Source organism: Numida meleagris, chromosome 13 (assembly GCF_002078875.1).
Source record: "Numida meleagris isolate 19003 breed g44 Domestic line chromosome 13, NumMel1.0, whole genome shotgun sequence".
In the NCBI taxonomy this organism is placed as follows: Eukaryota; Metazoa; Chordata; class Aves; order Galliformes; family Numididae; genus Numida; species Numida meleagris.
Window position 1 is genome coordinate 1,932,271 of NC_034421.1, and position 14,632 is coordinate 1,946,902.

Genomic DNA, 14,632 nt, shown 5'->3' on the forward strand with positions numbered 1-14,632 from the left:
ACAATATCTGGTGGCCCTAGCCAAGGACAGAGCTCCACAGGGTGGGAGCTGTACAAACACAGGGTAAAAGCCCATGCTGTTCCCAGAATATACAAAAATAGGTAGAGACAGTCAAAGGGATCCTCTGGGGTGCTGAAATGTTGAGGTTAAAGCTCTGAATTAAGGCACAAAAATATATGCTTAAGTACGTATGTAGAGAAAGAATATACAGGGAAATGTTTGATGTAAAACCTGTAGCTGTGTCCGCAGAGCTTAGCTCATATTACTTCAGCTGCGTGCAAATGTGTGTTCCTGAACTTGGGCTGTGACTTGTGTAATGGGAAATCTGGAGTAGGAATCTCCAGGGGTCTCTCCTTCGCTCGGTGCGCCTGGCCAGCAGCTGCTTAGCCCAGATGCCTGACAGCAACACCCAAAGCCTTCAGCACAGATTGTCCCATGGCAGCAGTGTGTTACTGCTGCTAGCTGGAAAGCGAGGCCTTGTCACTGCAGAGCGGTCTCTCTTGAAGTATTTATCGCACCGTTGTGAGCACCAATACAGTCATTATTGTGGCTGTTATTTTTAGCTTAATATTTATACTTGGCTCTGCGGGAGACGGTTGAGCAGCCTGTTATCTATTCCAGTAACTTCACTTGTGCAATGCATTACACAATTATGAGACGTTTCAGCTTCCCCATGTTATGCGTGCCCCAGTTGTGCCCGTATGACTGACGGTGTTCACAGACGTGGTGTGCAGGCGTTCTGCATACGCCAGCCAGCCACTTGTCTCAGTCCCTTCCTTCTAGCTCTCGCTCTTTGTCTATATATATATATATATGTTTATTTTTTTGCTTGATTTGTTTTCAGGCAAATAATTACCTGTGAAAGATGGCCAAAAAATCTTGCGGTTGTTTATGCACACAAGATACTTCGGCTTATTTGGAGTATAAGACTTTTTGCTGACATTTTAACTAGTAAGACAAGGAGGATTAGTAGGCTTGCTTGCTTTTTAGTCTTCCCAGGTTATATATCAAGGCTTAGGGGTGAACTTGAGTGCTTACTGAGAATTCCCAAACCGTGCTGGTCTGTGGAGCAGCTGCAGCAGCCACAGCCCAGCAATGCAGAGTGAAGGCTGCTGCTGGATGAAGACAAGGATCTTGTCACTACAAAATTCCAGACAGCCAAAGGATGATCCAAGCATAATCCTTTATCCAAATTTATTTGGAGGCTTTCGATAAATTCAATTAAAATATTTGATGAACTATGAATCAGGCTTTCCTGGAGAATAAAACACGGAAGCAATCATTTTTTCTTTTCAATTTTACATTTTCTAAATCAATATACTTTGTGCAAATCATGTTGGTTACTTGTCAGAGCTCTTCCTTCCGAAGCTCCTATTTAATTAGTAGGATTCTCATTAACATACGCCCAGCCTCCGTCTTGTATTTCATACTGACCTTAAAAGGCAGACATTAATTAATGCCTAATGAGAAAGTGATAAAAGTCCTAAATTAAGCAATTAGTTCTGTAGTGCTACATGGGTGCTTGCGAGAATCAGTCTGCACACGGCCATACGGCCATCGAGGCCCCTCTGGGACTGCCTGGTGTCTCTGCATCCCCCACCTCCCCAGCAGTGTCTGCTGACAATGGCTGCTCATGGGGATGTGTTGCTTCTGCCAGTAGCGTGTCCCTATCCACGCAACAAGCACTGAATGTAATACATTCATTATATACAGAACTCTTCCCCTTGGGCTGGGAGGCCATCATTTGCAATGAAAACCTAACCCTCAGGGGTTCATTATGAGCATCGTGACTGCTCACCGATACACAGTGTTTTTCCCTAGACCAGCATGGGGGTATGTTAGAAGGGACCTTCCTGAATTTCCACGCTTGTTCCATCAGAAATGGAAATGGAGGCCTGTTCTTGGCAGGCAGCTTGGGCAGGTGCTGCTGCACAGCACGTGGTGTCTGTCCGTCCTTCCCTTCGAGCAGGCAGGGCTGGGGTCAGGCAATGCATTAGGCTGCATTCGGAGAGAAAGCAGATTGCAGAAAAGTGCTCTTCCAGGCAGTTTGGACTGAACATGAGAAATGGAATTAGGTCAGTAATTATTTAAATTAATTTTACATCCTTTGCAGTAGGGCAGACTGCAGTAGCCCTGCTACTCTTACAAATGAATGGTAATTTGCTAGGAAAAAAGAGACATATTAATGATGTCAGCCTTCGTTTTGGAAGTAATTGAGGCAGCAGCTTAAAGAAATCAATGTTGCACAGCTAGTAAGCACTATGTTTTTGTTCATATTAACGAATTCCAAGGGATTCTGTTTTTTTTCCTCTCAGCAAACAATAGCAATTCTGAATTAGCTATTATTTTGAGCAGGTAAATGAAAGATCTTTTCATGCATTGCATCAGTAAATATTCAGGGCTCTTTCCAGTACTTGAATTGCATAGGCTTGCTAAATGTCCTCTATTAAGAGTCATGCAAATCTCAATAAAAGAATTGCTCTGCCAAGCAATTTGCTTTAAGGTATTTCCACTTGTTCCTTTTCTTCCCAAGAAGAATTATGGTTCAGCTATCAGGGTGATGCACAGAAAATGTGCAGATGAGTACACAGACACTCTCTGCTTCTTAATTGTTGTAATTAGTTTGAGTTTTGATCACCAAGCATGGTGATTTTTGTTGAATTTCATTATGAATTGTGTCCATCCATCCTCGGATAATGGAAGTCAGACATTTGCAACACCATTCGATATTCTCTTGCCTCTGTCATGCTTTGAGGAAACAGGTTTTTTATTTGTTTGTTTTTAATGAAGAAGGGGTTTACATGTTGCAAATTCAAAGTATTTGAACATTTCCGTGTATTTAAACATCCCTTTCTGCGTTGGTGGTGCTGCTGCTGCCATTCCTGCCCAGCCCACACGAGCACACAGCCCTGGCGGCTGCTCCTGCTGCAGCTGCACTTCAGGGCTCCCATTGCCTTCCGAAGGCCAAGCCCTGCTCCATGTGGGACTCCTGCCGAAGCCCTGGGTGTGTGTGTCTCTGGCTGGAATTTCCCACTCAGCATGCCCTGCAGAATGTGGGTCACCTACTTAGGCTTCCAAGAAGCTTGCTGCTGCACCTTGAAGCCCTAAATGAGAGCAGCGTTTTTCTATCTTTGGTACCTCTTTATTTTCTCATTTTTAAGAAGCCTTAAAAATGAATGTATTTCCCCAGATAATTCAGGCTGCTTCATCTCGCTTGCTGTATATAAGAACCAGGATAGACATTTCAGCGTGTCTCTTCTGTGTCCATCAAATAAGTTAATTTCTTTAATAATCACTAGAGATCCAGCACCCTGTCACCTTCACTATGCCTAGAAATCAGATAGAAGTGACAGAGAGTGAGTGCTGTATGTCTGAGAGAACACCAGCTGTCAGAAAAGACATTAGGCCTTTACTGCACGCTTGCTGCCCTAATGACGGGCTGCATCCTGCCGCGGCTGCGCTCCTGTTGCAGCAATGGGGCTCTGTGGGAAAGTCAATAGCTGGAGGGGCACGGCAGGAGCAGAGCAGCCCATGTGCCAGCTGTGTCACCCCGCAGCAGCAGTGCAATGGTGGAGATAGCCCCCGAGCTTTCCTGAGATTTATCTGGATTCCGATGTGTGATTACTGTCAGATGGTTAGTCCCAGTTGCTTTCGCTGACAATGCCAAGCAGGGTTTCATTGTTCCCCAAGTTAAATTCCGAAACAAACTATTAAACACAGTATATATCTTCCCCACTGTGCAAAATGCTGTGTTTATTATAATTCCTTTTTTTGAAAGGTCAGATTTGCATAGCGTGCAGCAGAGGCTGCGATAGCGCAGGAGGGGCATCTCAGTGTGCCTTTTGCTCACTACAGAGCCCGTGCAGCAGCAGATAACCAAGCGCCGGCCTCCTGCTGCCAGCTGGGAAGTCAGGTCACCCGGCCCCAGGGAGATAAATTGTCTCTGGTGATCAAGATAAATAGGAGCAGGTTCCTTCCCTGCACAGAGCAGCAGGTGATGCTGACACAGCCGAACCGAACACGAGCCCACCACAGCTTCAATTCCATGCAGACACTGGCTCTGGCTGCAGCTGGGGAGAGCCCTGCCTTCCCACCGTGTCAGCAGGCACTGGGAAATCAGGCATCTCTTTGTACCTCCTGATTCTTCTGTGCTAGCCCGCAGCAGGCGCAGCATCTGCATGTGATTTCTTGTACACCATCCCTTGTGGCAGCCCGGAGCCCCTTGAAACACTTTGTCTGCAATAACTTCTTTGCAAGGTATAAACCACAGATGTTTTCCCCTGTTCTTTACTGGCTGAGGATATCCCAGCCTCCCTAATGACCCACCCGCTCCTCCCATCCGCAGACTCGCTGCAGCACACTGTGCTGCCCGCAGGTGCTCCATAACTCTGCCCTTTCATCCTGAGAGGTTTGCATGGAGGCATGAAGCCCTCCTGGTTTTGCCAGGGTGATCAAAGGCAGCTGAGGCACCTGCATTAGCACAGGGATAAATACATCAAGGCCGCGCTGCAAGAGCCCTTGAGGAAATGGAACCCTTGAGTGATCACAGGCCGCAGGGCCGCGAGCCCGCAGCTTGCGTCACATTGGGTTTCTTCAGATGTTGACTTTGCACTTGATTTTAGGCTAACAGAACAAGTGAGGACCACTGAGATAGTTCTGGGGCTGGGGCAGCTGGTGTACAAGCAGCTGAGGGGTTCAGCTTTGTTTGGCATGGGGAGGAGAAGCAGGCCTGGTCTGATGGACGCAGGGCCGGCCTGCAGCTCTGCCTCAGCCTGCAGGCCCAGCGGCCAGCACTGCGCTCTCCCTGTCTGCCTTCTGGTGTTTCTGATCTTAATTTTCTCTTCTCCCAAGTACTTCTCTTTCAGTCATTGTCAGTGAGGTTTTTGCTCATAGGGTAAATATTTCTGGAGTGAATCGAGCTTTAACTTGTGAATGTAAGCATACCATTTGGGCAGGAGTTGTACCTGAGGACGGACACCTGGGTGGCCCTTAGAACCAGAGATTTGAAAAACGTGTCTAGCATGAAGTAGCCGCACTTCAATGGACAAATCAATGACCATCAATAGAGGCTGGAAATGAAACCCTGATTGAAACTGTCAAGTAGTAAATCATCAGCCTATTAGTCTGATTATTTGATGTAATTCCAGGGCTAGCAGTCAGTCCAATGTAATACAGCTAATTAATGCAATCAAAGCCATCACAAGACTGTATCGCTGCTCCACCTTCTCCCACTCCTCCCCCAGCTGCAGCCCCATGTCATTTCTCCATTCCTTCTCTTATCCCTATGCCGTGGGGCCTACATTGCTCCTTGCCCTCTTCGCTCCTTATCTCCTTTGCGTCATACCAGCGGTGCCCCAAATCCTGTGTGCTTTGCCAGCCTTAGTCTGGGTTTACACATGCCTGTGGGCTGGGAGGGACAGAAATCCATCCCACTGATGGATGTGCTGCAGTGGCAGCCTGCCAGCCTGCCTTTCCAAGCCACATGCAGGAGGCAGAAACCAACCTACATCGATGCACTAGCCCTTCCTGCCTCATTTACACCCATTTACTCCTCCTGGAGGGAGAGTAGTTCTGAAGAAATATTTGAATTTAGAGGGAATTAGGAAGCAAAGCGACTTCTGCATTTGTGTGCTGCCATAAGGAAAGGGCACAGTCTCCCTCTAATGACATTTTATGTGCACAAAACAATTTTAGGATGAGTTGTTGCACACCAACAAGCTCAGCATCATGATTCTCTTCTTGATCATGGTCCAGTGGGAAGGGAAGGGGTACTCGTAAAGAGGTGGATGGTTCCTCTTGTTACAGAATGCGTGGTGGCAGCTTTGGGGAAGTTTTAAGGTAACATGCACTCCAAAATGTGCTGCAGGTCCTTTCTCTGTGGTTGCTGGGGTAATGTGACATGTGGAGGAGAACATTTCTGTTTGGGATGTGTGCTGGAAGATTTACATCTGTGCTATTTTCACCTTCCCCACGCACCCCCACATGAGTCTGCATGCTACATAGTTCTCCTTAGTAAAACTGCCAGTTCTTATCCCAGCAAGTAAATGGACAAAATGTTGTCTGTTCCTAAAAACACAAGCCAGGATTTTGGAAGGTGGCTTAATTTTGGTCGTGTCAATGCTCAGCTGCAGGACTTGGGGCTCCAGCCACTCCAGTTAGCATAGGGCAGCAAACGTATGCAAGAGGACATATCAGTCTGGGGCTGGAAGGAAGAAAAAAAAACACATGTATTTTGTGGTTTTGGAATATAAATAACATGGAAACAGTCACAGCTCAGCATAGGGCATGATCCCAGCCACTGAAATAAATCAGTCTTTCTAGTGGTTTCAGTTGAAGAGAACTATGCATGGTAGCAGCGGGTTCTGGGTCAGAGCTTTACTTCTGCTTACGCTTTTTCACATACAGCAGTGTTTTTATGAATTCTTGAAAACTAATTTAAGACTAGGTTTTAAAACTGTTTTCCTTTACTTGTCAGCCAACAACATCTGCTTCTATGGCGAATGCTCCTACTACTGCTCAACCGAGCATGCCCTGTGTGGAAAACCAGATCAGATCGAAGGGTCTCTAGCTGCTTTCCTTCCTGATTTGTCCTTAGCTAAAAGGAAAACCTGGAGAAACCCTTGGAGGCGTTCCTACCACAAGCGCAAGAAAGCAGAGTGAGTAGTACTGAGCAAAGTTCACCTGCAGCAAATGCCAAGAGGAAGATGAAGCAGTGCTTCCTCTACCTCACCTAATGTGCTGCAATGTAGGAGAATGTTTGCATTTCATCAGTAGCTCCAGCTCCTGGAAGGGGACAGAAAACTTGCAATTGCAAGGAGCTCTGGACTAGAGTCCTGAACCTGAAACGACCTTCAGTGTCATAGTTCCCTTGTGGGATAGATACATGCAGTGGCTTTTGACAGGATGCGATGGAACCTGTATTATGTCCCATCAGGAAAAGAAAGATTCACTGCTATCAGCAGCCTTAAACAAGTCCCAAATGTTTTTACCATATAACTGATGGTGCTGCTGGTCTCCTAAATCCCGAACCTGTTAGCCACATTGTTTTCAGTCTTGAGATTTTCTTCCTTTTTCATCAGTCACAACCTTTGTTGGTTGCTTGCACTACTGAAAGCAGCCTGAGGAATCTGCTGCCTCCTCATGATCCTGCCCTCGATTGAACACAATACAACTAAATCCTTGCAAAATAACAATTTATTTTTTTAATACTCAGTAAGCTTTGCATGTCACATAAAATATTGAAATATTGGCTTTTCCAGATGGGAAGTTGATCCAGATTATTGTGAAGAGGTTAAACAAACACCCCCGTATGACAGTGGGACCAGAATTCTGGATATAATGGATATGACAGTTTTTGATTTCCTAATGGGTATGTTTCATCTCTTTCAAAAATTAAATGCAACATTTAATTAGAATAAGAACCACTTCTTTCTACACCGCTCTGCAAAGCTCAGCAATTTGCTAAGGCATGGTTGAAGCTGCATTTAGAGTATATGCCATTCTAGATGATTATGAGAAAATGCACATTTACATGGTTATGTATTCCCATCAGTGCAGATTAAAGGAACAAAGATGTTCAGAAGTGCACAGTGATAAATGCAGGTCATGCTAGTCTCCTTCACAGCTGCCAAGGGCTTCACAATTTGCTGTAGTGAGCGCCTTAGCACTGTTATGGACAGCTCCTGCATACCCCTGCAAAGACTGTTCAGTTTTGGCACATTGCTTTCATCCTGCAGTAGTATTCCCTGCTCCTTGCTCTGTAGACTTGGAGGTTGGGACTGGGAGGTGGAGAAGTATTGATTTGTCACAAAGACAACGGTGGCGTGTATGGCGTATATCGGGAAGGCTTTTTTTCTGGTTAGGTAACCTGCTCACAATAAATTAATGATAAACAAGCATTTAACAGTGACCTATTCCGGGCCTACTCAGAGGTTAACACTGAGACATTTGTATGTGTAATCTGCCCTGCTGCACCAATATATCTGCAAGGTGCCAACAGACACACTTGGACCTTGAAGACATGCCAGCAAGGACATAGCCTCTGCCATTTCTGCTGCTGAGACCTCTGCAAGAGACTGCAGCAGGAGAGGCCAGATCACAGCTCAGGAGCCATATGTGGCATCTAGAAGTGACTCAGGATCCCCACCATGAAGATAAAACTCCAACCTGGCACTAATAGTCTACACATTGACCTTAAAATGGAGATCACATGTCTGTCTGCCATGGATGCCCAAAGCAGTACCAGGAGCATCGTGCTCCATGTGTTAGAGCCATAACACTTTTTTGGCTTTCCAGGCAGCCAGAAATTTGGAAAAAAGTTATTAACCAAGAAAAAACAGGGTGTTTGGTTGTGGATCAAATGCATTAGTGAATTCATATATGGATTAACATCCCTATTTCAAGAGTCCATTTTCCTCCCACAAAGCTAAGCCTTAATGAGAATGCTCTTTTTCTCCATAGGTAACATGGATCGACATCACTATGAAACCTTTGAAAAGTTTGGAAACGAAACATTTATTATCCACTTAGATAATGGAAGAGGGTAAGTACCTTTAATAATCTTTTGGAACAATGAAACTACTTTGGACAAACTATTTACTTCATAGTAGCCATTATGAGACAATTTCTGCATCCTGTAATTTATGAATTATTAGCAATTACTGGTATAATGAGGCAGTATTAGAAGCCCCAAAGGGGAACCAAATTCTTGCATGCTATCTGCTGCTCAGAAACAGGTTTGCCTTGTCCATACCTCAGAGTTTATAAGGAGAACAGCTTAGCAGAGAAGAGTACAAAATAAATATTTGCATCCCCATTTCAGAAAAGAAAGACTGAAACCCACCAGAACTATGTCAGTTATTCAGAATAAGTGGCCAAACTTGGAGCCCAGATTTCCTCAGCACCAGTCCAGTTAAGCAGAATATATACAACTATGAATTTTGTACTTGCATTTCCTGAAATGAAAAAAAAGAGGTGTGCAAGTGAGTCTTTTAAAGCAGCATTTGTCACATTCTCCTTCTTACCTTTAAATAGGTTTGGAAAATACTCCCACGATGAACTTTCCATATTGGTGCCTTTAAACCAGTGCTGCAGGTATGTTTCATCTCCGTAGTTGTCTTCCATTTTGTATAGCTTTTTCAGCTAGTGGGACTGAATTGTTCAAGTGCATCTTCCACTGCAAACTATGGAGACAAGGGGTGCTGTGATCCTGCCTGGTGAGCCTGACCCAAGCTGTCCCTGAGCATTGGCACTGACATGCTGAAGTGCTTTATTGAATCAAGATCTGCCAGCAGGAGCGCGGCTCTGAGCTATCATGAGAGGCCCTACTAAAACCTGGCTTTATTAAGGCAAAACTGCACTCAGATGTGAACTCTTCCCTCAGCTTGAGTGTTTCTCCAAGGTGTGTTCCTCAGTGCCTGTGGCCATGAGTTTTGGGGATGTGTGATATCTAGAGTTTCAGTTTTGCATGACAGCTCCTTCTCTGCAGGCTCCCAAAGATCACCAGCCAGGTGGAAATGGAAGCACACGTTTGGAATATGACACTGCTTGGTTCTTAGCATTTCAGATCACATAACATTTTTTTGCTATTACCTCTATGACTACAAGCCTTTTACCCTTGTCGAGATCAATAGTGATGAAAACACTGATACATTTCTTTTTTTCCTTTTTCTCTTAGAATAAGGAAGTCTACCTATCTGCGATTACAGTTGTTAGCCAAGGAGGAATACAAACTCAGTCTCCTGATGAAGGAATCTTTGCTAAAAGATAAAATAGCTCCCATTCTCTACCAGCCTCACTTGGAGGCGATGGACAGGCGGCTGCGGATTGTCCTCAAGGCTGTTAGTGACTGTATAGAAAAGGATGGTTATGACAATGTGGTTGAAAATGACTTTAACGCTGATGTTAACACTGTTGCGACCGAGAGGTAGTGAAATCGCAAGACTACGTTTTTATCAGCCGAGTAAAGAAGATTCAAAAAGGAAAAAAAAAAAGTCTTGCAAAAGACTGGTATGCCACTTCGTGAATTCAGTGAATTCAGAAATGAGATATAATTGTTCCCAGAGTAGGTAAAGTGTAGACTCTGCAAAGGATTAGCTCATTAAGAAAAATAAGTCTAACGTGATGCTTTTCATTAGTTCCTGAGAAGAGATTAAGAAAAGGTTGAGAAGATATTCAAATCGTCGACAGACAGCAGTCGGATAGCAAAACACCTCCTGTCCTTTTTGTATAGCAAGGAGGCCTTTACTTAATATTTTGTATTTATATATGGTATATCTATGAAACCCCAGACCTACCTACCAAATTTAACAGAGGGACAGCATAGTTTTGTGACTCACTTTATTTGTGGTGACAGTCCACTTAGGATTTTGTGTTAACCCTTTAAGTGCTCTAATCCACTGTATCTTATTTAAATTGAACACTTTCTTTTTTTCCAGCTACTCAGCATTTAAAGGGTTAAGGCATTACAAACTTTTAAAGGCAAAAAAATAATATTATTAATAATAATAAATACAGTGATTACCAGAAGGGAATTTCACTAATTGTGCATTGACAGGAATACTTGAATGTTGGTTTTACAAAGTGATGTAAAATGACAAGTTGTACTATTTATCCTTAAGGAGGTGGCAGCTCTTATCTTTCTAGACTATCATAGCTGAGCTGCTACTTTTCAACTTTGCTTTTGATAGTTTTGTGTAAATATATACATATATGGGTAAAAAGCTGTTTTCGGCAGCTCTAGGCTTACTTTTGCAGCATTTTTGTGGAATTGTTTGCAACGTGGTAAAAGTGCAATAAAGATATGGCAAAATGTGTAGCCATCACGTGTGGATGAATTCATTCGTCACTGCAAACCTCGTTCAGAACACAGCTTTACCTCAGCCAAATCATCCAGAAGTAGTGGTTTAAATTGCCATCCCCTTTCGTAGGAACAGCAGGTCGGGCTAAAGCAGGGAATTGGCAGCTAATGTACGTTACAACTCTCTTAAGGACCACAGTGGTAAAAACCAGTTAATCTTTCATAGGAAACTGTTGTTTTGAGTATCATTTCAGCATCCCTTCCTCTTGCAGTTATAGCTGCAGCAGCACCTCTAGAAGACTATGGCTTGACACCTGCAGGGTTTAGGTGCATTGCTTCCTCTGGCTTGGGGAGCAGACGCCCTAGAACAGGCCAGAAAATCTCAACCTAACTTATGGAGAAACGCAGTATTCTCAAGCAGATAGTTTTGAATCATGCACAGCTGAGTGTGTTGAGACTTCCACGCCACGAGGTAGCTGTAAATTGTAGGAGAGGCTGTATCTGACATGTAAAAACATGGCGTGGTACAGGAGTCCCTCGCCGCTCCTTTGGGCGGAGGACAGGATTTATTATGACAATATTCATCACAGTCATCATTCGCAGCTGTCATTTCTTTCATTTTATGTCTCTCTTCTCAAAGGTTTGTAAACATACATTTTAAAAGCTTGTAGCCAGACAGCCTACCAGGTAGGCACTGCAGCGTAACCCAGCGGTCTTAACACTGTGAACAAGAAGAACAGCCATATAGCCTCGTTCACTTCTTAAGTTGATGTATCATCCCTAAAAAATGTCTTCGTTACTGTTTTACTCCCATTTCCAATTCCCGTGGCCCTCACAAACATGGTATGCAAAGAAGGCAGAGCTGCTCAGACGCTGCAGCTGTCCACGCACTCGGAAAATTGCTGTGTTGCCCTGCAGCATTTTACACTTCCCGAGATCCAGCTGGGGTCTGAGGATATGCTCTGTAACACAGCACTTGCACTGCCATTCCCTCTCCCTTACCCAAAAGGTGCAAAATACAGGACTGTAAGAAGGCAAGGTGGGTGATGCATATTTGTTTGTATCCTCCATCCCTCAGGGGTTACAGAGGACTACATGCGCGTCCTTACTCTCTTACTCCTTCAGCTAAATCTCCAGTTCCCTCCCTTACTCAATCAGCAGTGCCTGGCTGTGGTTTTCCTGCAGGTGCAGCTTTTTCTCGCTGTGAGATTATGAGACAGGGACAATAAAAGCATCTCCTACGGGAGCAGTTCTGCTTTCTGCTCCTGGGGTCAGTGAAAACCTGATGTGCCTTTGGAAAGCAGCACTTGGCAGCCTCTGAGCCGAGAGGAGCAGACAGCAGAGATTTTCATTCTGGAGAAGCTGAGCTGTAGGTCAGGAGCTCCTGGCAGGAGGGTACAGCGGCGTGAACTCACTGCTATGAGTCTGAATTTCTATGAGCTAAATGAGCGGTGCTTATATAGAATAATTAACTGAAGGTTGCTTGTCTTTACCTTATTGTAACCAGCTCCATGGGTCTCTAATTTCTTTCCTTAAATTCAGTGCTTCCCCTTGTAGGCTCTATGTTACAACTGGTTTTAATCCTATAAAAATTATTTTTGTCTACAGCAAGCAGCAATCTTGGGTTACCTCTGTTCCTATATAGCTCTGTATGTATATTTCCTAGATATTTAAAGAAAAACTGAGAGGCTCCTTTTTAGGATGAAACGTGCAAACACCTTAGAAGAAGATGTTAGCTAAGAAGTTGGGAGACATTTCTCTTCTCCTGGGCCTCAGATGATAAACTGGGGTTAATTAACCGCAGGTGAGCAGTGCAAACCCAAACACAGGTCAGGGTGCTCATACAAGTAGCAGCAGCTGAGCTCCTGCCTTTTGTAGGGCAGGAGGAGCTGAGGATTCGGGGCTGACCTAGAGGGTACTGCTGTGTGTGGAAGGGCTGATTAATTAAACAGGCCGCAAAGCTGGGTATGATTGGAGGGGCCCTTTGCACGAGGACAGCCCATAGCAGTGGGGTTTCACGGAGCAGCGCTGCGGGCTCGGTGTGTGCAGCCGTGCTCTTCTGCACGCCGTGCAGCAGCTCAGCGCGGTGCTCCCAAAGGGCTGTCACTGTGCGTTAGGTCAGTAATCCGGGAGCTAAGGAGGATTAGCACGAGGCGGTGTAACATCTCTTTAGGAGTCCTACATATCTCCCAGACAAAAAGATTTGCTCTAAGAAGATAAATAAATGTCAGAATCCAATTGGTTTGTCTCCGACTCTCAAAAATGGTGTAGCAACAGCATCCAGACAATAACATATAGAGAAATCTGCAGTCATCTGTCAGGGGCACGACACGTTCAGCACAATAAGTATAGTATGCACAGTAAATAACAGATAAAGTAGATAATACACTTCTGAAAGCACCTAATTACAGCTGCATCTGGCAGCCTCGAACAGCTTACTGTATTCTCCTGAGTGATTCAGATGAGAGCCTCGTTTTGTTTTGCTGGTTTTATGTTATTTAAGCATCAAAGGAAATTCACACAAATTAAAAAAAGCTCTCCTTGTTTGAATTAGGTCTCGCTGTTGTGATCAGCGGCAGCGGGCAGAGCCTACAGTGTGTATACAAGCTACAAGCCTGAAGGAGATTGCAGTGTAAGCAATATCGTGAGGCGGTGAACAGGAGGTGGGAATGTGGGAATTCAGCCCGAACGGTGCCTTCGGGTGCTGAACTGGAAATGAACTCCTCTTATGTGGGATCAGAGGGAGGAGTGTCCGAAGCATGCTGTGCTTCCTGCTGGCGGGGCCGTACGTGGCTGCATGGTACCTCGGGGTCTGCTTGAGAATCATAGAATTGTTAAGGTTGGAAAGGACCACTGAGATTCCCAGCCCATCCCCGCTGTGCCCCTTAACCATGTCCCTCAGTGCCACGTGTGCCCTTTTCTGGAACACCTCCAGGGACGGTGACTCCACCACCTCCCTGGGCACCCCGTGCACACCCTGGTGCACCAGCAGTGCACCGTCCCCTTCCCACAGCCTCCACCTGCAGGCTGTCCCTGTGCCAAGGTGTTTGTGGCCCCGGCTTGGAGCTGGGCCCACACCACAGCCTCCATGACGTGCGTGCTGATGGAGCGAGCTTTCTTCTGGTGCTGAATGTTGAACTGTAAAATTTTCCAGGATGGGTTCAGATATCAGTTGTTTCGATGGACTATCTTGCCAGTGATTGTTTCCTGAAATATTTGTGGCTCAACAAGGAGAAATGAATATACTGAAGGAAAATTCTTTTTAAGATGTAAATTGAGTGTCTGAGGAAAATGTTGAGCTTCCTGGGACAGGTTTTCATATGGAATTTCGAGTTATTACCAGTTAGAAGCTGCTGGATCTTCCTGAGAATATTTTTCACACTGGACCCGTGTGATTCATTGGTCGCTTCCAGCCAGAACTCAGACTGTGACTACATCAGACTGAATTATCTGCTGGCTTCTCCATTTGCATCAGGAAAGTACGTCCAGTGCTTGTGGGGACTGCCTGGAAAAAAAAAAAATTAGAAGCAAATGGTTTTGGTGGGTCCAAAAGCATAAAAACTCTGAAGAGGCCAGCCCTGGTCGTGGGCAACAAATGAAGCATGAGCAAACAGGGAGGTTGTTGACTCGGCACAGCAGTACCCCTTCCTCTAATGCAAGGTCAGAGTAAAAGTTTGTCCAGAGACTGTGTTCAGGAGACGCTAGAATGCGTGCCATCAGCTGCTCCATCTTTTTAGGGATGTGAAGTAAGGGTTTCTGTTTCTGCAGCTTTGATGTAGTTGGCATGAGGAAGGAAGGGGATTTGGAACATGCTGGGGGAATGTCTGCGTTTGT

The 14,632-nt window shown here is 45.0% G+C and overlaps 1 protein-coding gene across 1 annotated transcript in view; it reads left to right on the top strand.

Annotated features, from left to right (window-relative positions):
* Positions 1-10,816, top strand: part of FAM20C (FAM20C, golgi associated secretory pathway kinase) — a 56,292-nt gene extending 45,476 nt beyond the window's left edge. The window contains exons 7-11 of the mRNA XM_021411743.1: positions 6,476-6,656; positions 7,260-7,369; positions 8,461-8,542; positions 9,034-9,093; positions 9,677-10,816. Coding sequence (XP_021267418.1) covers positions 6,476-6,656; positions 7,260-7,369; positions 8,461-8,542; positions 9,034-9,093; positions 9,677-9,929 — 686 coding nt within the window. The 3' untranslated portion in view covers positions 9,930-10,816. The remainder of the gene's footprint in view (positions 1-6,475; positions 6,657-7,259; positions 7,370-8,460; positions 8,543-9,033; positions 9,094-9,676) is intronic.